This window comes from Ascaphus truei, unplaced genomic scaffold (assembly GCF_040206685.1).
Source record: "Ascaphus truei isolate aAscTru1 unplaced genomic scaffold, aAscTru1.hap1 HAP1_SCAFFOLD_145, whole genome shotgun sequence".
In the NCBI taxonomy this organism is placed as follows: Eukaryota; Metazoa; Chordata; class Amphibia; order Anura; family Ascaphidae; genus Ascaphus; species Ascaphus truei.
The window spans coordinates 517,055-539,768 of record NW_027454334.1 but is presented as its reverse complement, the minus strand read 5'-3'; the positions used below and the strand labels follow the sequence as shown (position 1 = coordinate 539,768).

General features: G+C 50.1%; 1 protein-coding gene across 7 annotated transcripts in view; it reads left to right on the top strand.

Moving 5' to 3' along the window:
• SCN4A (sodium voltage-gated channel alpha subunit 4) overlaps positions 1-22,714 on the top strand; it is a 179,859-nt gene that overhangs the window by 92,688 nt on the left and 64,457 nt on the right. For 4 of the 7 annotated variants that reach the window (XM_075581613.1, XM_075581616.1, XM_075581617.1 and 1 more), the window contains exons 2-10: positions 5,756-6,070; positions 6,492-6,612; positions 7,940-8,027; positions 9,187-9,315; positions 12,150-12,241; positions 13,738-14,025; positions 14,185-14,248; positions 15,809-15,950; positions 19,121-19,333. In XM_075581613.1, the coding sequence (XP_075437728.1) occupies positions 5,813-6,070; positions 6,492-6,612; positions 7,940-8,027; positions 9,187-9,315; positions 12,150-12,241; positions 13,738-14,025; positions 14,185-14,248; positions 15,809-15,950; positions 19,121-19,333 (1,395 nt within the window). In that variant the 5' untranslated portion in view covers positions 5,756-5,812. The remainder of the gene's footprint in view (positions 1-5,755; positions 6,071-6,491; positions 6,613-7,939; positions 8,028-9,186; positions 9,316-12,149; positions 12,242-13,737; positions 14,026-14,184; positions 14,249-15,808; positions 15,951-19,120; positions 19,334-22,714) is intronic. The other 3 variants (XM_075581615.1, XM_075581618.1, XM_075581619.1) reach the window with 1 other exon arrangement.

The following is a 22,714-nucleotide window of genomic DNA, read 5'->3' as shown; positions in this document are numbered from 1 at the left end:
CAGGAGATTTATCAACATGCTGAACAAGCGCGCCAGAGTGTGGTGTGGACGCGTGACGCCGTTTTCGGTGCTCGCCCTCGCCTGCAGGAAAGTGCTTCATGCGCCTGATGCAAGTTGCCACCCGGTCTATCTGTGCGTCATGTACCTCCTCCCCTGTCCTATTCCCGGCGCACCACATGTGGACGCCAACGGCGCAAACGTGGAGCAGAGACTTTGATACGTTGACTCGGAGACGCAAGATGGAAATGACTCAATTTGCGTCCATTTGGCTCCAAATTTTCCGCGATACCCCAACCCCCATTATTGTCTATGCTATTATCCGCATTAACTGCGGACTGGCTTGCCCGGGCGCCAAACGAAAAAGGGAGCCGTGCGCATCCAACCCCGGCGCCATCTTCAAATGTCCGAGTCTGGCGCGGCCTAGTCAATAGCAAGGGACACTAAAAATGGCGTCGGAGCGGCGGCGGGCGCACGCGGGACTCGCAGCGGCAGCAACAGCACCGGACGTTAGCGGAGCGGGACAGGGCCCGCGGGACCTGTCCCGCATGGCCGAGTGCCCTTGTTAATGTCCCGTACTGCTCACCACACTACCCCAAATCGAAGCAAATTGCGCCATTTCCATCTTGCGTCTCCGAGTCGATGTAGCAACATCTCTGTACCATGTGGATACCTTTTTCCAGCCTCCTCTTTCAGCGCCCCCCCGACGCCACGGGGCGCCACGTGGTAACGGCAGCGCGTCACCACGTGACGATGCTGCAGGAGGAGTGGGCGCACATTTTTAGCCTGCCCGAGGCGCGCTGCTCTCTCGGTCCGGGGCTGCTTACCCGATAACGTTTCGTTAGCCTTTAGATGTATTCCGGAGTTTTCCACCAATAAGAACAAATCCTTTTCGTGGAAGCTGAGGGGGTTAAGGGCCCATTCGGTGTCTGTAACTGAGAACCAGAGCTGAACATACATTCAGTGTCAAGTGATGTGGAATATCCGGTAGTGAATTGGGGATAATGTATCTCTCCGGCATCTCGTGTACTCAACATTGCTGTGTCCCGGACACCCGCCATGGATACCTTCTGTCTGAGTCCATCAGGCAATTCTCCGTATAAACCTCGTCTCGGAGGCCGGACAGTGTTATAACTATGGGAGGATGACCTCGTCTCGGAGGCCGGACAGTGTTATAACTATGGGAGGATGACCTCGTCTCGGAGGCCGGACAGTGTTATAACTATGGGAGGATGACCTCGTCTCGGAGGCCGGAGAGTGTTATAACTATGGGAGGATGACCTCGTCTCGGAGGCCGGACAGTGTTATAACTATGGGAGGATGACCTCGTCTCGGAGGCCGGACAGTGTTATAACTATGGGAGGATGACCTCGTCTCGGAGGCCGGACAGTGTTATAACTATGGGAGGATGACCTCGTCTCGGAGGCCGGACAGTGTTATAACTATGGGAGGATGACCTCGTCTCGGAGGCCGGACAGTGTTATAACTATGGGAGGATGACCTCGTCTCAGAGGCCGGACAGTGTTATAATTATGGGAGGATGACCTCGTCTCGGAGGCCGGACAGTGTTATAACTATGGGAGGGTGACCTCGTCTCGGAGGCCGGACAGTGTTATAACTTTGGGAGGGTGACCTCGTCTCGGAGGCCGGACAGTGTTATAACTATGGGAGGATGACCTCGTCTCGGAGGCCGGACAGTGTTATAACTATGGGAGGATGACTTCGTCTCGGAGGCCGGACAGTGTTATAACTATGGGAGGATGACCTCGTCTCGGAGGCCGGACAGTGTTATAACTATGGGAGGATGACCTCGTCTCGGAGGCCGGACAGTGTTATAACTATGGGAGGATGACCTCGTCTCGGAGGCCGGACAGTGTTATAACTATAGGAGGATGACCTCGTCTCAGAGGCCGGATAGTGTTATAATTATGGGATGATGGCCTCGTCTCGGAGGCCGGACAGTGTTATAACTATGGGAGGATGACCTCGTCTCGGAGGCCGGACAGTGTTATAACTATGGGAGGGTGACCTCGTCTCGGAGGCCGGACAGTGTTATAACTATGGGAGGATGACCTCGTCTCGGAGGCCGGACAGTGTTATAACTATGGGAGGATGACCTCGTCTCGGAGGCCGGACAGTGTTATAACTATGGGAGGATGACCTCGTCTCGGAGGCCGGACAGTGTTATAACTATGGGAGGATGACCTCGTCTCGGAGGCCGGACAGTGTTATAACTATGGGAGGATGACCTCGTCTCGGAGGCCGGACAGTGTTATAACTATGGGAGGATGACCTCGTCTCGGAGGCCGGACAGTGTTATAACTATGGGAGGATGACCTCGTCTCGGAGGCCGGACAGTGTTATAACTATGGGAGGATGACCTCGTCTCATAGGCCGGACAGTGTTATAACTATGGGAGGATGACTTCGTCTCGGAGGCCGGACAGTGTTATAACTATGGGAGGATGACCTCGTCTCGGAGGCCGGACAGTGTTATAACTATGGGAGGATGACCTCGTCTCGGAGGCCGGACAGTGTTATAACTATGGGAGGGTGACCTCGTCTCGGAGGCCGGACAGTGTTATAACTATGGGAGGGTGACCTCGTCTCGGAGGCCGGACAGTGTTATAACTATGGGAGGGTGACCTCGTCTCGGAGGCCGGACAGTGTTATAACTTTGGGAGGGTGACCTCGTCTCGGAGGCCGGACAGTGTTATAACTATGGGAGGATGACCTCGTCTCGGAGGCCGGACAGTGTTATAACTATGGGAGGATGACCCCGTCTCGGAGGCCGGACAGTGTTATAACTATGGGAGGGTGACCTCGTCTCGGAGGCCGGACAGTGTTATAACTATGGGAGGGTGACCTCGTCTCGGAGGCCGGACAGTGTTATAACTATGGGAGGGTGACCTCGTCTCGGAGGCCGGACAGTGTTATAACTATGGGAGGATGACCTCGTCTCGGAGGCCGGACAGTGTTATAACTATGGGAGGACGACCTCGTCTCGGAGGCTGGACAGTGTTATAACTATGGGAGGATGACTTCGTCTCGGAGGCCGGACAGTGTTATAACTATGGGAGGATGACCTCGTCTCGGAGGCCGGACAGTGTTATAACTATGGGAGGATGACCTCGTCTCGGAGGCCGGACAGTGTTATAACTATGGGAGGATGATGTTGGTTCTTACCAAATCGTAACGCTTTATTAGAAAGCACGCATGCGTCGTGAGCGCCATAATGGGATAATATGGAGGTCTTTGGTTAATATGGCTTCCATAGTGCCAACGTTTTGCTGCGTGTCCATTACGTGCGCTAGTGGCTTCAGGCCGCGCTCTCAGATGCGCCAAGCTCCGTTCAGCTATTTCACCTACGGTTAACCCAAATGACCGTGGGTTAACCGTAACGCCTCGCCCTCGAGGGCATGACCTCGAAATAATGCACGGTGACATTAATCCGGTCGTTAGTGCTAATGAAACGCAGTGGGGGTGTTCCCCCTGATGCCCGAGAATGGGGGAGGGTGTCCGGCCGGTGACGGCAACTTGCCCATGCGGCTGAAACCCCTGCAGTCTGCTCCCCCACCTCTCTGCCGGGGGACCTGGTTGGTGCTGCCAGAAGTTGGGCCCGCGTGTCCAGCTCTGCATCAGAGAAGCCGACTGAAGCAGCGCTGTTCCACACCCCATGGTACAAGTCTCAGAGGAGGGGTGGATTGGTTGTGGAGGGGTGGAATTAATTGAGTGTGTGACTGGGATTTGAGTGTGAGGAGGTGGGGAGTGAGTGAGGGAGGGGAGAGCATGAGAGAGAGGGGGGATTGAGTGAGGGAGGTGGAAGGGGGAGGGAGGTGGGGGTTGAGTGAGGGAGGGGAGAACGTGAGAGGGAGGGGGGATGAGAGGGAGGGACGGGAGAGGGGGATTGAGTGAGAGGGAGTGAAGGAGGGAGTGTGAGAGAGATTGAGTGAGGGAGGGAGAGTGTATGGGGATTGAGTGAGAGGGAGGTGTAAGGGGGAGGGGGAGGAAAGTGGGGATTGAGTGAGGGAGGGGAGAACGTGAGAGGGAGGGGGGATGAGATGGAGGGGAAGGAATGAGGGACAGTAGATTGAGTGAGAGGGAAAGGGAATGAGAGGAAGGAGGGAGTGATAGAGGGGGGATTGAGTGAAGGAGGGAGAGTGAGAGGGAGTGGGGATGAGATGGAGATATGTGACCATGGCAACGTGGCGGCAAATAACGCCAAGAAAGGGGGGGGGGAGGAGAGGGGGACAGCCGGCAGGGGAGATTGCACTCCCCTGTGTTAGAGGTAACAGGGATTTAACGAGACTTTAGTTGGGTCGTGTTACCCCCATTCAGACCCTGAATTACTGTCCAAGTTTCTTTCTTATTTGAAGTTAACGAAACCTACTGAAGTGCTAATTTAACCTGATGTTAAGCCTACAGTATGCCCATCTGGTATACCCCTAACATCCACACCCCCAAACCTTAATGGGACCAGCTGTGCGGCTGGACCAGTCCCCACGCTATGTAACACCCCCTAACATCCGCACCCCCAAACCTTAATGGGACCAGCTGTGCGGCTGCACCAGTCCCCCGCTAACACCCCCTAACATCCACACCCCCAAACCTTAATGGGACCAGCTGTGCGGCTGCACCAATCCCCACGCTATGTAACACCCCCTAACATCCTCACCCCCAAACCTTAATGGGATCAGCTGTGCGGCTGGACCAGTCCCTCGCTATGTAACACCCCCTAACATCCACCCCCCCAAACCTTAATGGGACCATCTGTGCGGCTGCACCAGTCCCCACGCTATGTAACACCCCCTAACATCCACACCCCCAAACCTTAATAGGATTAGCTGTGCGGCTGCACCAATCCCCACGCTATGTAACACCCCCTAACATCCGCACCCCCAAACCTTAATGGGACCAGCTGTGCGGCTGCACCAGTCCCCACGCTATGTAACACCCCCTAACATCCGCACCCCCAAACCTTAATGGGACCAGCTCTGATGCTGAACCATACTCCATCCTGATGTATACTCCATCGCACAACTTTTTGTTTCAACATTACCCCATATTCCTCTAGATTGTAAGCTCTCAGGATCAGAGCCCTCATTACCTGCCTGTATATGTCTGTCCTTATTTGTTTAGCATTCTGTTAGGGTAACTTACATCTGTCTTAACCTCTCCCTGTTCTTGTTAATGTTTCGCACCCCCCCCCCTCCCCACCTTGACGGTACAGTTTTCTCTCTCTCCCTCGATCCCTCGATCCCTCGATCCCTCGATCCCTCCATTCCTCTCTCCCTTAATATGGTGTACCACGGGAGGTGGAACCCATGAGCCCGGCCCTGACACACACAGGGAAATAAGAGGGGTTACATATATATATTATGGTTTGATCAAGATTTATAAAGACTCATTGAGTGTCGATGTTTGTCTGGGATTTAAATAACCCAGCAGTAATGGCGCTGCCGTTCTCCGTATGTACCTCGGGAATCAGAGGCCCCCAAGCATGTGTCACCTCCAGGGACCCCCACCTGCCTCCCACTCATGTTAAAAATGGTTGGGCATTTAACTTGGACCTTCTTCAAGGAGGTATGAAGCTGCGGGTCCATACCAGGATAGCCTCTGACTCCCATTCATTTGAATAGAGCGCAGAGGCTACCTTGACATGTAGAATCAGCTTCAGCACCCATGGAATAGGGGACTTAGCGTGTTTTGTTGAGCGCAGTAAAGAAGCAAACATTCATTAAAAATAGTTGTCATCTCAGCTTCTGTTTTGCAGGTAGACACGTCCATCAAACCTCATCCAAGTGCAGAATGCCAATATGGCCGGCAAGGTTCTCCCTCCCGGTCCTGATAGCCTGCGGCGGTTCACCAGAGAGACCCTCACTGCCATCGAGAAGCACATCGAGGAGGACCTAGCCCGGAAAGCCAAGCAGATCGAGGTGCTCGATGAGCCGGTACCCAAGCCCAACAATGGCTTGGAGGCCGGGAAGAGCTTGCCTCTTATTTACGGCGACCCCAAACCTGAGCATATAGGGGTGCCTCTAGAGGAGCTGGATCCTTTCTACCGCACCCAGAAGGTAACACTGGGAGTGAACACGCACAGCTTGAATAAATCATAGAGTACATAGTACACCACCCAATAGAGGATGTGTCGGGATTCTTTCAACCTTCATCAACTTGGGAAGTCTCGGCCATCTGGGGGTGGTCTTTGTTTTGGTCAGCCATCAGCTAGAGTTCTCCCTTTCTAATGGGAGGTTTTTGAGTTTGAGGGTACAGGGTTTGCGCTGAAAACCTTTTTGGAATGGAGCAGGGTTGGCCAACTCCAGTCCCTTGAGTTCTGCAGTTGGCCACCACGGGAGTGGAGGAACCCTTCACAGAAGAAGATGGTGGACAGGGAGTACAGCTTCATGGCCAGCTACAAGATCTTGTGCTAGTGACGTAACCGGCGCGATCCCTGACTATTTATTTAGGTTTTTTTTGTTTTTGTCTCTTCTACAGACTTTCATCGTCCTAAATAAAGGGAAAGCGATCTTCCGATTCACCGCCACCAAAGCCGTATATCTACTGGATCCTTTTAATCTCATCAGAAGAGGAGCCATTCAGATCCTAATCCACTCATATCCTTTTTTTTAACCCGTGGTCGGTGGGACGTCCCCGGCAATGCCAGCGGTTATACCGTAATGTGGACTAAATCGCTGGCATGTCGGTTGCCTGGCGCGCGTTCTTGGCATTGGGTGGTATGTCTGTGTGGGACGGGGGTCGCAGTTCCTCCTTTGATGGCTTATTCGATGTCCGCCGATGCAACCGATCGGGGCGTTTTCGGCTGAAGTTTTCCCGTTGAGGTCAATCGGGAATTTCGGCCGAAAATGGCCCGATCGTCTGCCTTCGTGGATGGAGGCCAGGGGGGTGGCCAACACCAGTCCTCAAGGGCCACCAGCAGGTCAGGTTTTCAGGATATCCCTGCTTCAGCGCAGTTGGGTCAGTCATAATGACCGAGCCAATGATTGAGCTGCCTGTGCTGAAACAGGGATTTCCCCAAGACCTGACCTAGTGGTGGCCCTTGAGGACAGTAGTTGGTCACTTCTAATGTTGACTAAGCCCTAGCAGCAGATGAAGAGTTAATGCTTCCTGACTTTAAAGCTCAAGGGCCACCAACGGGTAAAGTTTTAAGGATATCACTTCTTCAGCACAGAAAGATCAATAAGCCCCAGCTTCAGCACAGAAAGCTCAATCAGTCCCAGCTCCAGCACAGCTGGCTCAATAAGCCCCAGCTTCAGCACAGATGGCACAATCAGTCTCAGCTTCAGCACAGGTGGCTCAATCAGTCCCAGCTCCAGTACAGCTGGCTCAATAAGCCCCAGCTTCAGCACAGGTGGCTCAATCGGTCCCAGCTTCAGCACAGGTGGTTCAATAAGTCCCTGCTTCAGCACAGGTGGCTCAGGCTCAATCACTCCCAGTTTCAGCATAGAATAATCAATCAGTCCCTGCTTCAGCACAGGTGGCACAATCAGTCCTAGCTCCAGCACAGGTGGCTCAGTCTTTCACAGCTTCAGCACAGGTGGCTCAATCAGTCCAAGCTTCAGCATAGGTGGCGCAATCAGTGCCAGCTTCAGCACAGGTGGCTCAATTAGTCCCTGCTTCAGCACAAGGGGCACAATCAGTCCCAGTTTCAGCACAGGCGGCTCAATGAGTCCCAGCTCCAGCACAAGTGGCTCCTGTGCTGAAGCAGGAATAGCCATATATCCTGACCTGTTGGTGGCCCTTGAGTACATGAGTTGGCCCCCTGCTGTAGGTTGAGTGATGGGACTAAATACAATCATTAGTGGGATTAAGACACCGGGCACCGGAATGCCCTGGTCCCTCTCTTAGGGACGAGAAAACACCGCTTCAGCAGACTGGGACACGCGTTTCTCCCGATACACTTTTTTCTTAACTCCGTCTCAAATTATTCAGCCTGTTCATCATGTTAACAATTTTAGCCAATTGCGTATTTATGACGATGAGCGACCCGCCGCCCTGGGCGAAAAATGTAGAGTAAGTGATATCTTTGCTTGTAATCATCGGCACAGCGCTAAGATAAAACCGTCACAGTTATACATCTCAAAGCTGCGCCATCGCCGATCCGTGCGGTCTGAAGCAGAACTCCCACCCACTTTAGCAGGAGGAGTTACATGGGGCACAGATTATAATGAGATGTATCACATTCTGCGTCTCTGTCCCAGCATGCACCTTGGGGAGAGTCAGTAGGAGGAGTTGGGGGGGAGTTACATGGTGCACAGATTATAATGAGATGTATCACATTCTGCGTCTCTGCCCCAGCATGCACCTTGGGGAGAGTCAGTAGGAGGAGTTGGGGGGAGTTACATGGTGCACAGATTATAATGAGATGTATCACATTCTGCGTCTCTGCCCCAGTTTGCACCTTGGGGAGAGTCAGTAGGAGGAGTTGGGGGGGAGTTACATGGGGCACAGATTATAATGAGATGTATCACATTCTGCGTCTCTGCCCCAGCTTGCACCTTGGGGAGAGTCAGTAGGAGGAGTTGGGGGGGAGTTACATGGTGCACATATTATAATGAGATGTATCACATTCTGCATCTCTGCCCCAGCTTGCACCTTGGGGAGAGTCAGTAGGAGGAGTTGGGGGGGAGTTACATAGTGCACAGATTATAATGAGATGTATCACATTATGCGTCTCTGTCCCAGCTTGCACCTTGGGGAGAGTCAGTAGGAGGAGTTGGGGGGGAGCTACATGGGGCACAGGTTATAATGAGATGTATCACATTCTGCGTCTCTGTCCCAGCATGCACCTTGGGGAGAGTCAGTAGGAGGAGTCAGGGGAGAGTTACATGGTGCACAGATTATAATGAGATGTATCACATTCTGCGTCTCTGCCCCAGCTTGCACCTTGGGGAGAGTCAGTAGGAGGAGTTGGGGGGAGTTACATGGTGCACAGATTATAATGAGATGTATCACATTCTGCGTCTCTGCCCCAGCTTGCACCTTGGGGAGAGTCAGTAGGAGGAGTTGGGGGGGAGCTACATGGTGCACAGATTATAATGAGATGTATCACATTCTGCGTCTCTGTCCCAGCATGCACCTTGGGGAGAGTCAGTAGGAGGAGTTGGGGGGAGTTACATGGGGCACAGGTTATAATGAGATGTATCACATTCTGCGTCTCTCTACCTTGCAGGTACATGTTTACTGGTATTTACACCTTTGAGTCCTTGGTAAAGATCTTCGCTCGAGGATTTTGCATCGACAATTTTACATTTCTCAGAGATCCGTGGAACTGGCTGGATTTCATGGTCATTGTCATGGCGTAAGTGTGAGACCAGCGTGAGAATCCGAGCTGACGGGGGATGTGGGGTAGTTGGTTCTTAACAAACTGCATGAAAGTAAAACAATTAACTCCCCACTTACTGATACACACTTCTCATTATGCGCCATCTTCTTTTTATTTAATTTTTTTAATTGGTCATTTTTTCAGAGGAAAAAAAATTCAAAACTTCTTTCATTTTTTTCGAATATTCTGTCATTTATAAATGTGTATCGCTTTTGCTGACATTTTAATATATTCTCAGATTTCCCCATTTTTTTAAAATATTTACCAAGTTTCTACATTTTGTTCCGGGTTTTTTTGGGGGGGGGGGAGGGGGAGTGAAGGCGAATTTTCTTCATTTCCAAACCCCCTAGTGGCGAATTGTTTTTTCGAACTCTTCACAAATTCACGGATATCGGCAAATGCGAGCGAACGCCATATTCTGTGCAGCGCCTCCACCTGTGAGAGATCCCAGCGTAGTGGGAGGAGCCCGTCACAGGACCCAATAACAAGCACACACTGTGTATAAAACAACAACCTTTACTGGCACAGGAATAAATCTTAACGCTCTAATGGTCACTAATAGGTACAACTACCCACCAAGCCTGGCACGGCGGTAACCCACCACCGTGTTCCCCCCACACCGTGCCACAGACGCCCTGCACACATACACCCTCGCCTATCTGTGTCCCAGCTCCGACTAACTATCTGGCCTGAGCGCGCCAAATGTATCTATCCCTGCAGGGGACTCCTCGAGCCCTATTGGCTGCTGTGGGTCAAGTGGTGCCTTGCCCCTTTGCACCCTGGGGCTTATAGTCCCCGTGGAGCCTATCTCTATCAGCCCACGCGTGCGCCTAGCATACTGCGCATGCGCGACTGTAATGGCCGTCGTGGAGAACCTTCTGCGCATGCGCAACTGGGTAATGGCTACTGGAGCTTGTCCTGCGCATGCGCAACCTCCGCGCGCACTCCAACATGGCGGCGCCCTGCAGAGGGGGCCGCCGGCGAGCCCGTCGCCACCCGCAACATCCCCCACAGCAGCAGAGGTAAGGGGGGCAAACAGGAGGACCAGAGCACCAGAGGGAGGGAACCAGGTTACAAATATATAAATAAATTCTGTTATTCAAAAATGTGTATTCTTTTTTTTAAATGTGCAAACATTCTCTGTCTTACGAATTTTCGTTTTTAGGATTTATTTATTTTAATCCGAATTTTCGACGTTTTCCTCCCTTCTATTTTTTTTTTTGCTGTTTTTCAAATATTGACCACTTTCGAATTTCAATAATGAGAATTAAAAAAAAAAAAAAAAGAAAACCTTAGCGGCGACTTTTTTTTGGGGGACGCTGTGTGTTCATTTGCATGTCGTTTCCCAGAACCCCTAGCTGCAGTGGAAGCAGTGCATGGTCAGAGATAACAGGGACAGGCAGGGTTGCCGACCTGTCACGGACGTGTGACCGTGCTCACAAGAGATCATTTTATTTGCTTTGCACTGTATGGAGCAGGGATTTCTTTCCACTTTATTTTCTACCATAACTTATATAATATGCGGTTCGAACTACAGCAAAGTTACGGACGTGCGGAAATGTGAAACATGGAATGTTATGTTTGTAGTGAACACTATTTTGGCCGAATAATTAACCAATTGCTAATAGTAAGGTGCCTGCCCAGGAAGTGACTTGTATGCTGCAGTGAGGACATGAATTGCCCCCCTTGTGTGTGGGATGCTCAATGGGAGGGAATTTGAGCAGTATATACAGTATGTGTGTTCTGTATAACCCAATATCGGTGCATGTAGTATCTACACCCACAGAGCACTAACTATTAGCAACCTTACATATTAACACAGAGTATGTCTGCAGATAAGAGCCGCGTGTCCCCCCCCTGGGCGGCCCATTCTCCGACCCGCTGTAACACCTCGGGTCCTATTAGATACTCCGCTTTCCTTCTTACCTTCTGCCTATCCCAAGCCTGTCTGATTTCTCTGACTGTATTACCCCCTACCACCTCTGCCGGGCGCCGTTCCACTAATCCACCACCCTTTTCGTGAAGAAGTCCTTCCTTACATGTCCCCTCGTCCTGCCACCCTCCAGCTTCAGAGAACAGCCTCTTGTGCTGGCTGTTCCCTCTCCCTCTCCGACATATGCTTCCCTCTTTGTGAAACCCATTATGTATTTGAAATCTCCGTGATAAGAGGGTATTTAGAGTCCGATCTTCTGGCTCAAAAAAGTTCAGTATTTGCCCTGTGCCAAGCCCTACCTAACCACGGGCAGGTCTGCATTGTACCTTCTGCACGAGCGGAAATCTCCCATTTATGAAGTCAGACGACTTTATACTAAATCCAGAAACTGGTACTTGTACTGTATGTACAGTATATCTTTATTTACTGTATATAGCACCATTCAGGTACATAGCGCTTTGCAATACACGTGACATCACATTATAACACAATGGGAATAAGCGCTTCGGACAAAACAATAGGACAAGGAGTCCCTTACCCCGAAGAGGTTACAACCCAAGTGGTGGTGACAAGCTCATCCAACGTTCATAATAATTGTAAACATCGCGGTATTAACAGTAGCGTTGCCTGATGTGGCGTGGCTGTCTGATTCCTGCATGGTCTTTTGTCTTTGCCTTGGTCAACTTGCATCTCCCACTGTGTATCATCGTCATCATTATTTTTGATTTTCTTAGCTGGTGTCTTGATTGTTGTCTGCTTCTCTACGTTCTTTTGCCTGGTCCTTGGTCAACGTGCATGTCCCATTGAGTCAACGTCTCTGTCCCACTGAATCCCAATTTCTCGTCGTCATCTTCATCATCTTCTGTTTTCCCTGTAGTTACACCACGGAATTTGTAGATTTGGGCAATGTTTCTGCTCTGAGGACTTTCCGCGTCCTACGAGCTCTTAAAACAATCACAGTAATTCCAGGTGTGTACATTTCTCTCTCATTTCCGTTTTTTAAGAGACTGATTTCTGCATGTCTTTGCATCTTCACACTTTTATTTTATTCTCTCTACACGTGGGAGTATAAAACAAGAATCTGTTGGCTCTCAGTCGACAAAACCTCCCCTCGCCCCCATAAAAGGGAATATAAAATAGTAATACAAAGCAAAGAAGATATTTCTAAACATAACATACTGTATGTAAAAAAACCCCAGAGAAAAGACTGTCCCATGGGGTCCAAAGAACGGAGCACAGCTGTGAAAGAATGGGGGCTACAAACCAGTAAAGAAAGATTAAAAGTACTTTATTGGGTGGTAAGTGAGGGGTACAGGGCTACTCTGACGCGTTTCGGGAACAAGTAAAAAGGTAAAAAAAAAGGTCTTTTACTCTTTGACAAATGGACTTGTTCCCGAAACGCGTCAGAGTAGCCCTGAACCCCTCACTTACCACCCAATAAAGTACTTTTAATCTTTCTTTACTGGTTTGTAGCCCCCATTCTTTCACAGCTGTGCTCCGTTTATTGGACCCCATGGGACAGTCTTTTCTCTGCTACATCGGCGTGATGCACGCACTCAGCAAGGGTGAGCTGCTACACCAGTGAGTACTTACCTGTTATTCTATGATATTGCTATTATGCTATGTATGGTTTGTTTATTGAGAGGGCAAGCATGACCATTATGGCATATATATAGGTCTGTCACCACCTCATACAAACCTTCATATTGCTGAACGCATACATTATTTATGACCCAAGTCATTACAGGTGTTTATTAAGTCTCACGTAGCTTTCATCATAGCTCTGTCTCCCTTACTAGTGATTATCACTTTCTGGATTACACATATATATGTCCTGCTTGCTGCTGAGCCCTGATTACTGGGACTAGATCCCTGGAACTTTGTAAAAAAACAAAACAGTACTTGGATCATTCGAATAATCCACCATACAGATAAATACCTCTTCGTAGATGACGATAGCCAGAGTGGTCTCCATGTAGAAGAGAAATGCATAAAATCACGAAGGTGCACCCACTCTCCCATATTATCACCATGGCGTTGCGCTACATTTGCAGATGAACTTGTTAGTTTATACTTCCTGACCGCCCTGTTTGGTGTATATGCATGTACCATGAGCTCAGTAATTAGTCCTAAACCTATCAGTGCTGGAAGAACCTGTCTTCTCCTTGTTCTACTGCGTATTGTGGGTCTCTCAAGCCCTAAGCAGGCAACCCGGTAAGGTCAAAACGCCTGATCTCCTGACTGTAATCCTGAGCTGAAAGTCCCACCATGATAATCCTGAGAAGCTTGCTAAGGCCCCAGAGCAGATCAGCAGTGTACTTGGTGAAATCTAGTTGTAATAGTTGTCACTACAGAGCATGTCCAAGTTTGGGCTGATGGGTAAATAGATACACACATCTCCTGTTACTTTACCCCAAACGCTCAGCTCCATAAATTCATGTGATGCGTCTCTTCCTTGTGCTCAGGCCTGAAGACGATCGTTGGCGCCCTGATGCAGTCAGTGAAGAAGCTCTCCGATGTCATGATCCTCACCGTCTTCTGCCTCGCCGTCTTCGCCCTCATCGGCCTCCAGCTCTTCATGGGGAACCTGCGGCAGAAATGCGTTCGTTGGCCGCCCCCCGACGAGCTCTTTCAGTTTTACAACGACACGGCATTCAACTCAACACTTTATGACGGCAACTCCACGTTTTACAACGATACCGCCATGTTCTCTAACTACAGTTTTGACAAGGGGGCCTACCTCAACGATGAAGGTAAAAAGACGTTCTGATGTCCCAGTTTTGTGTCCTACCCACGAAACCCCCTAGCTGTAGTTGTTGCACTGCAGTGTGTGTAAATATGGGTGTACATAAAGGGGGACGCTGATTTCATGTCATGGGACTAATTTTTCTTTTTTCTTTGAATGGCAAAAGGGAACTTTTACTTCTTGGAAGGAGCAAACGATGCCCTTCTGTGTGGCAACAGCAGTGACAGTGGGTGAGTGACCTTAACTTTAATACACAGGTGACCGGTCACAGTAAAGAAAAATCTCAAACCTCTGTGACACCCTTGCCATCAACAGGACTCCAGGAAACGTTCAAACAAGAATCACTAAAGCATAGCTGAAAAAAGCATACAGTATGACCAGCGATACAAACTAAACAGGGCCTTTTTATTTAGATTGGTAATACACAACAATTAGGTATATACCTGTGATATCTCAAAGTGAGGACAATGGTCGCAGCCTAAAACACCTAGGGCTTTCTCAGAAACCCCCAAAAGTCATTTTGTGTAGATGGTTCTCTTGGGCACAGTGGGTCAGTCCAGGGATTATGTGGAAAGAGAAGAAAAAAGGAAAAACAAGTAGTGTAATAAATTCAAACAACTGGAATTCTTCTTGTTGTTCTATACGTTTTGAACTCACACTTTACTCCTGTAACGTTGCTCGTCTCTGAATAGGAAGCGGACCCGCAGGGCTGAGGTAGGGGGGTATAAGATTACCGACCAGAGCCAGGGGACAGCGTCCTGTTAGCGTAGTCGTGATCCATGCAGAGGTCAAGGCAAGCGGCATAGGTGCAAGTCCGGATACAGGCTGGGGTCAAGGCAAGCGGCACAGGAGCGGTGGTCGGGGTCACAGGCTGAGGTCGGCAACAGGGAATCCAAAAGAAGAGGGAGGGCTCAGGAACAGGGCAGGCTCAGGAAACAGAATACAAGGGGCCCAGGCACACAGGGAAATGCATACAATGCTCAGGCGGAGGCTTGAAGTCACTGGCTGCTATTTAAGCCAAGAAACGGGTGCAGCCAACAAAGCAGGCTACCAGTAACCAAAATGTCCACTGAAACCCTTACAATTCCTTGAGTTTTGTGCTCATCTCATGGGTCGTTGTACCCCTGATAGACAGCTGACAGGACACAAAGACCCATGAGATGAGCACAAAACTCAAGAGGACTAACGTGTGAGTTCAACATTTACAGTACAGAACTCCGAGAAGAATTTCAATTGTTTGCATTTATTACACTTTTTGTGTTTCCTTGTTTCTTCTCTTTTCCACATAATTCCTGCACTCGAGAGAACCATCTACACACAATCACTAAAGCATACTTGAAATACAATAAACAGTATATATCCGTAATAGCAAAGTAATGTCAGTTCTTACAGACGGGAGACCACTGTGTCGCTATTTTATAGACATCCCACTCTTGACCGTACTGTACTAATAAATTAATAAACGTTTCCCATGATGCACTCCTTTTGGCATTCATATAAATGCATGTGAGTTTCATCCAAGCTTTTGCCAGTACAGAATTTAGAATTCTTTAAGCAACAGTGAAGGATTTCACTGGAGAAATAGTTTGAATGAATCAAAGAAAAAAGAGCTGTTAGTTAAAGAATCAAGAGAGGGTCAAGAGAGGGAAGAGAACCCAGTTACCTAAGTAGTTGACTCGTTTCGGTCTTACCCTTCCACCATCAGACGCTGCTGTATCTCGCCCGTGTCCCAACCGTCTGTTGTAGTAATACGTCATGGGGGCTCTCACCTTGGTGTCTTCTGCCAACAGGAGGTGTCCAGAAAGCTTCGTCTGTATAAAGACCGGGAGGAATCCCAACTATGGGTACACCAGTTACGACTCCTTCAACTGGGCCTTCCTCTCGCTCTTCAGGATCATGACTCAGGACTATTGGGAGAACCTTTTCCAGCTCGTAAGGTTTTGTCCCTCCTTGTACATTGGAGAGTCGCTTTATCTCGCAGGGCCCGCCTTGGGCACCCCCCCCCCATCAAAAAAATAAATGGGTGACTTGCCTAGACCAGCAGCCCGCCTCCGGCAGCATCGCGCCATTGTGATGCCATTGCCATGACATGGCATGCCGCAGGAGGCGGCCCGCTGCCGGAGCGGGGCCCCACGCTCCCTCCTGCCGGTGCCGGGATCCAACTTCAGACCGGCAAGGGGAGCTGGAGGAGTGGGGCCCTCTCCCTCCTCCAGCGACCCCCCTCTGGTCGGGTGAATGTTGGATCCCGGCACCGGCAGGAGGAAGCGGGGGGCCCCCGGCAGGCACAGGGCCCGCGGTGGCCGTCTTATTTATTTATTTATAAAATATTTTACCAGGAAGTAATACATTGAGAGTTACGTCTCGTTTTCACGTATGTCCTGGGCACAGAGTAAAACAAATAATACATGGTTACAAATACAGTTACATAATGAGCAGGGTATACATTATATACAAGACATTGCGTGCACAGTTAAAGAAAATATATATTATGAGCGTATGAAACAGTTACAGACCAGGTTAAAATGTGAGACAGCCTTAGATTTGAAAGAACTTAAGCTGGTGGTGGATATGAGAGTCTCTGGTAGGTTGTTCCAGTTTTGGGGTGCACGGAAGGAGAAGGAGGAACGTCCGGATATTTTGTTGAGCCTTGGGACCATGAATAGTCTTTTGGAGTCTGATCTCAGGTGATAGGTGCTGCATGTGGTAGGGGTGAGGAGCTTGTTCAGGTAGCTGGGTAGCTTGCCCAGAAAGTATTTGAGGGTGAGACAGGAAAGGTGAACTTTGCGCCTAGACTCTAGTGATGACCAATCTAGTTCTTTGAGCATTTCGCAGTGATGTGTGTTGTAGTTGCATTGGAGAACAAAACGACAAATTGAATTGTAGAGGGTGTCAAGTTTGCTAAGGTGGGTTTGAGGAGCCGAGCCATATACTATGTCTCCATAGTCAATAATTACTACTAAGGTCGGCCCTGTGATCTGTGTACTAAAAGACATTATTACTTTGACACAGGGGAGAGGAGTTACCTTTGGAACTGGATAATTTCCAGATAAAGGAGTTCTGGAATTAATGGGTATACGTAGAAAAAACTTGTGCGTACATTTTGGGGTAATTTTCTGTACTTCTACTATGCAGCTCTCTCTGACAGACTTCACTTTTATTTTTTAAAAGGCACACAGGGGTTGTCTGATAATTAAAACAAAAGAGGTGGGGGGGGGGGGGAGAGAGAATCCTGCTCAGCTGAGAATTATTACTTGCTAGAGAGGTGCTATCAGGGATAACAAGCATGTATACAAAGGGAAGGAAAGGATCCCTAAACGATGCACTTTACTCTACTTAATCAAAATAATAAATTATTTATTTTATATACAGTAAACATAGAAAATGATTAAAACCTAAGGGGGTGAGCTGTAGGAAACCCTATATGTAGATTTCTCTATTGTCGAATGGCATAGGTAATTTAACCCTAGAGTAGCCAATCATGCTTGGTGTATCTTGCAATGAATGCAAGATGTGAGATTCTACACCTTCACGTAAATACAATATATACAGTTGCTGAGATAGGTCCCTGTAAGTTTGTGGCATGAATATAAAGTAATCCTGCTGAGTGTAACAATATATGCTAATATCAGGTAACACTAGCTTAATATTCAGTGTGTGGCAATGTCATCAGAATGTGCCTGTGTACAATACATAACACTCTAGGCTACCACAAGAGTGGTCCCTATAGGGACCTATCTCAGCAACTGTATATATTGTATTTACGTGAAGGTGTAAAATCTCACATCTTGCATTCATTGCAAGATACACCAAGCATGATTGTCTGATAATTGCCTGATTTGGAGAATTCCCAGTTTACCGGACTTCCTTGTACCATATCAGTATATCCTTTATTGAAATCACTATAGTGTCTTCAGAGGTCCCTATTGTCCTGAATAGGCGGAAGGCGCAAGCCGCAGGCGGTAGGCGCAGGCAAAAGGCGGAAGGCACTGCAGGCGGTAGGTGGCACACGGCAGGCGGAGGGCACGGCAGGCAGTAGGTGGCACGCGGCAGGCGGAAGGCACGGCAGGCAGTAGGTGGCACGCGGCAGGCGGAAGGCACGGCAGGCAGTAGGCTCTGGCGGAAGGCACGGCAGGCGGTAGGCTCAGGCGGAAGGCACGGCAGGCGGTAGGCTCAGGCGGAAGGCACGGCAGGCGGTAGGCTCAGGCAGAAGGCGGAAGGCACGGCAGGCGGTAGGCTCAGGCAGAAGGCGGAAGGCACGGCAGGCGGTAGGCTCAGGCAGAAGGCGGAAGGCACGGCAGGCGGTAGGCTCAGGCAGAAGGCGGAAGGCACGGCAGGCGGTAGGCTCAGGCAGAAGGCGGAAGGCACGGCAGGCGGTAGGCTCAGGCAGAAGGCGGAAGGCACGGCAGGCGGTAGGCTCAGGCAGAAGGCGGAAGGCACGGCAGGCGGTAGGCTCAGGCAGAAGGCGGAAGGCACGGCAGGCGGTAGGCTCAGGCAGAAGGCGGAAGGCACGGCAGGCGGTAGGCTCATGCGGAAGGCACGGCAGGCGGTAGGTTGCATGCGGCAGGCTACAGGCCCCAGACATCCCTCTATAATGTACTGAATAGAACACAGGACACCAAATATAAGCAATTTCAAAAAGCAGAAGACTTGTTCCCAAAGAAGAGTGCACCTCCTTATGACATTAGATTACAAGAACTGCCAACAACAGGTCAGACCAAACGGTCCATAAAATGTATTATGGCCCTTACCGATGGCAGCTTGTATGAGCGTCTTATTTCTATCCACCTCCTCCGAGCATTGGGAGATTACAGACCCTTGACATGGAGGCTGTCAGGTTTCTATCTTGCCGGGAGCCATTTATGCGTGTGCTACCCTGAATATAGCCCTAATTCTCTTTTCAAACCCTGTAATAAGAATTATTATTGTTAGTTGGGGGTCACCCCATGTAGTGGTACGTTCTACGTGGGATTGTGCGCTGAATAAAGGGATAACACCAGTTGGGTGCGCCTTGGCCATGGTCCTCTCGGGTTGTCCTGACGCGGTAGACTTTCCGTTGCCTACATTCTCCTCTCTGATGCGCCGTCTCTCTCTTTGCCCGGCAGACGCTGCGGGCGGCGGGCAAAACCTACATGGTTTTCTTCGTGCTGGTGATCTTCCTCGGCTCGTTCTACCTGATTAACCTGATCCTCGCCGTGGTGGCCATGGCGTATGCCGAGCAGAATGAAGCCACCATACAAGAAGCCTTGGAAAAGGAGAAGGAGTTCCAGCAGCTCCTGGAGCAGCTGAAGAAGCACCAGGAGGAGCAGGGGCGCCGGGTGAGTATGTTTCCCGGATGTAGCCTCGGCGTAATGCTGCAATTCGATGTTGGGGAGGACTTCATTCGTCCCCCCGACCGAAATCCGTCTGCGGATTGGGTTCCAAAAAATATGGAATATCAATAATAATGAATTCGCCATTGGATACAATCCGGGTGGGTATTTAAGAATCAACAGTCAGATTCCATATTGAATCCGAGATCTGCACCATGGATTGATTGTTAAAAATCTGATCACTCTCTCTCCCTTTCTGTCTCTCTCTCCCTCTCTATCTCTCTCTCCCTTTCTGTCTCTTTCCCTTTCTGCCTCTCTCTCCCTATTTCCCTCTCCATCTCTTTCTCCCTCTCCACCACTCTGTTCCTCTCTGTCTCTCTCTTCCTCTCTGTCTCTCTCTCCCTCTCTATCTCTCTCCCTCACTATCTCTCTCTATCTCTCTTCCTCTCTCTTCCTCTCTTCCCCCCTTCTCTCTCTCTCTATTCCCCTCTCCCCCTATCCACTTCTCCACCTCTCTCTCTCCCTTCCCCTCTCTTCCTCTCCCTCTCCCCCTCTCTCTCCCTCTCTTCCTCTCTCCCCCCTCTCTCTCTCTCTATTTACCTCTCCCCCTATCCACTTCTCCACCTCTCTCTCTCTTTCTCCCTCCCCCTCTCTTCCTCTCCCTCTTTCCCCCTCTTGCCCTCTCCCCCCCTCTCGCCCTCTCTCCTCTTTCTCCCCCCCCCCCCCTCAGATTTAATCTGAGTGCTGATTTTTAACAATCCGGACGTGAGTTGTCAGTGATAGGAAAATAAATAAAAATCAAGACGAGCGAATTGGCCTACTAGCGACAGATCCGTGGAAATCCGGTGACCAAAGGAATCGTCCGATCGCAGGCGGATCCAAACCCGCAAAAACAACACGCCCACCTCTCGTGGTTAGGATTCGGTGTTGAGGCCCGTGGGAGCTGGTATTATCGGAGGCCCTGATAATGTGTCTTGGGTCGTTGTTCAGGAGTGGAAAGATCGTAGACCTAGTTGTTATGGAGTCTTCTTGAAGTCACAATGGCGCTGAGAAGCGTTCTGTTATGAATTGTAAAGCGCCAACATGTTCCACAGCGCTGTACAATGGGGGGGGGGGGGTTACAGAGATACGTAAATGACATAAACAGAATGAAATCCCAAATAAGGGCCGACCAGACCCAACAGCTACAGAAGGTAAAGAGGTCCCTGATCTGGAGAGCTTACACTCTAGAGGGAATAAGGGACAATGTTGAAACAAGAAAGTAAAGTGGATGCTTGTTGTGGGGCGGAGTGTGTCTCTGGATGGAGTGTGGTCTGACCGCACAGCTGATCCCATTGAGGTTTGGAGAGGGGGGGGGGGTGGCCAGGATGTTAGGGGCAGCTGGTCGCAATAGGGTTGGAGGGAGGTGGTGGTGGATGTTGGGGTTTGCTAAATAGGGTTCTCAGGGAGTCTTCAAAAGAGTGAAAGCTGGGGTACAATCTGAAGGTCCGTGGTGGGGAATTCCAGAGAGAGGGGACAGCACGGGAGAAGTCTTCTCTGCGGGAGCGAGAGGAGGTGATAAGGAGGACCGGCGGGTGTCAGGGGCAGAACGTAGGGGGCGTGTAGGTCTGTATTTGGGGATAAGGGCTGAGATGTAAGGGAGAGGGCAGTGTTATTGAGACCTGTGTAAGCCGTTACTAGGGTTTGACATTGAATTCTAGTGGCTCTGGGAAGCCAGTTTAGGGATTCGCACAGCGGAGCAGTAGAAGTGGAGTGGTGAGTGAGGTAGATGAGCCTGGCAGGCAGCATTATGGGTGGATTGGAGTGGGGGAAGGGCGGACTTGGGGAATGCCAGCTCGGTGAAAGTTACAGTAATCAACATCAAAGGACTTCCCAACAGTTCCCCAGGGAACAGCACTAAAGTTCTCAATCAGAGGTGGCCAACTCCAGTCCTCAAGGGCCAACACCGACTGAGCCACTGATTGAGCCACTGATTGAGCCACCTGTGCTCAAGTAGGGGTATCCATGAAACCTGACCTGTTACCGTGTGTATGTGGTCCATGACGTGGTTTCTGACGGCGAGTTGAAAGCCATACACACAGTGTTACTTCTCCTGGCCGTAGTATGTACAGTACTGCGGTGACCTTTTCATATAACTGTAATCCGATGAGCCGATGCGTCTCAGATTTACGCATGCACAACTCGGAGAAAGAGCCAACACAGCACTGCACAAATCCGAGGCATGAGGCCACGTGAGCTCAGCACGTCGATAAGCGGGCACGGCACAGCTAGTACGGTAACGAGCCAGCACCGCCCAACGGGGATTCCGAGGTGTATGTCTGTATGTATGTACTATATGTGTCTTTATTTATATAGCGCCATTAATGTACACAGCGCTTCACAGTAGTAATACACGTGACAATCATATAAATAACAAATAATATAAATAACAGATCATAGGAATCGGTGCTTTCAGACATAAATGTAACATTTCGGAAGAGGAGTCCCTGCTCCCAAGAGCTTACACTCTAATTGGTAGGTAGGGAGAACGTACAGAGACAGTAGGAGGGAGTTCTGGTAAGTGCGTCTGCAGGGGGCCAAGTTTTATGTATCAGGTGTATAGTATCAGCCACGGAGCTACTCATGCTTTGTTAAGCAGGTGTGCCTTAAGGTGGGTCTTAAAGGTGGATAGAGAGGGTGCTAGTCGGGTACTGAGGGGAAGGGCATTCCAGAGGTGCGGGGCAGTAAGTGAGAAAGGTTTAAGGCGGGAGAGGGCTTTAGATACAAAGGGGGTAGAAAGAAGACATCCTTGAGAAGAATGCAAGAGTCTGGATGGTGCATAGCGAGAAATTAGGGCTGAGATGTAAGGAGGGGCAGAAGAGTGTAAAGCTTTAAAAGTGAGGAGGAGAATTGAGTGTGAGATGCGGGATTTGATCGGAAGCCAGGAGAGGGATTTCAGGAGGGGAGATGCTGAGACAGATCTAGGAAAGAGTAGAGTGATTCTGGCAGCAGCGTTTAGGATAGATTGTAGGGGAGACAGGTGAGAGGCAGGAAGGCCGGACAGCAGGAGGTTACAGTAATCAAGATGGGAGAGAATGAGGGCCTGAGTCAGAGTTTTAGCAGTCGAGCAGCAGAGGAACGGGCGTATCTTTGTATTCCCTCCCTGTGTTTCCTTCAACACCATTGTTTGCTCACTGTGTATAGGAGACAGAGGCCCGGCCTCCTCCCTGCTCACTGTGTATAGGAGACAGAGGCCCGGCCTCCTCCCTGCTCACTGTGTATAGGAGACAGAGGCCCGGCCTCCTCCCTGACTCCCTGCGTATAGGAGACAGAGGCCCGGCCTCCTCCCTAACTCCCTGCTCACTGTGTATAGGAGACAGAGGCCCCGCCTCCTCCCTGACCCTTTGC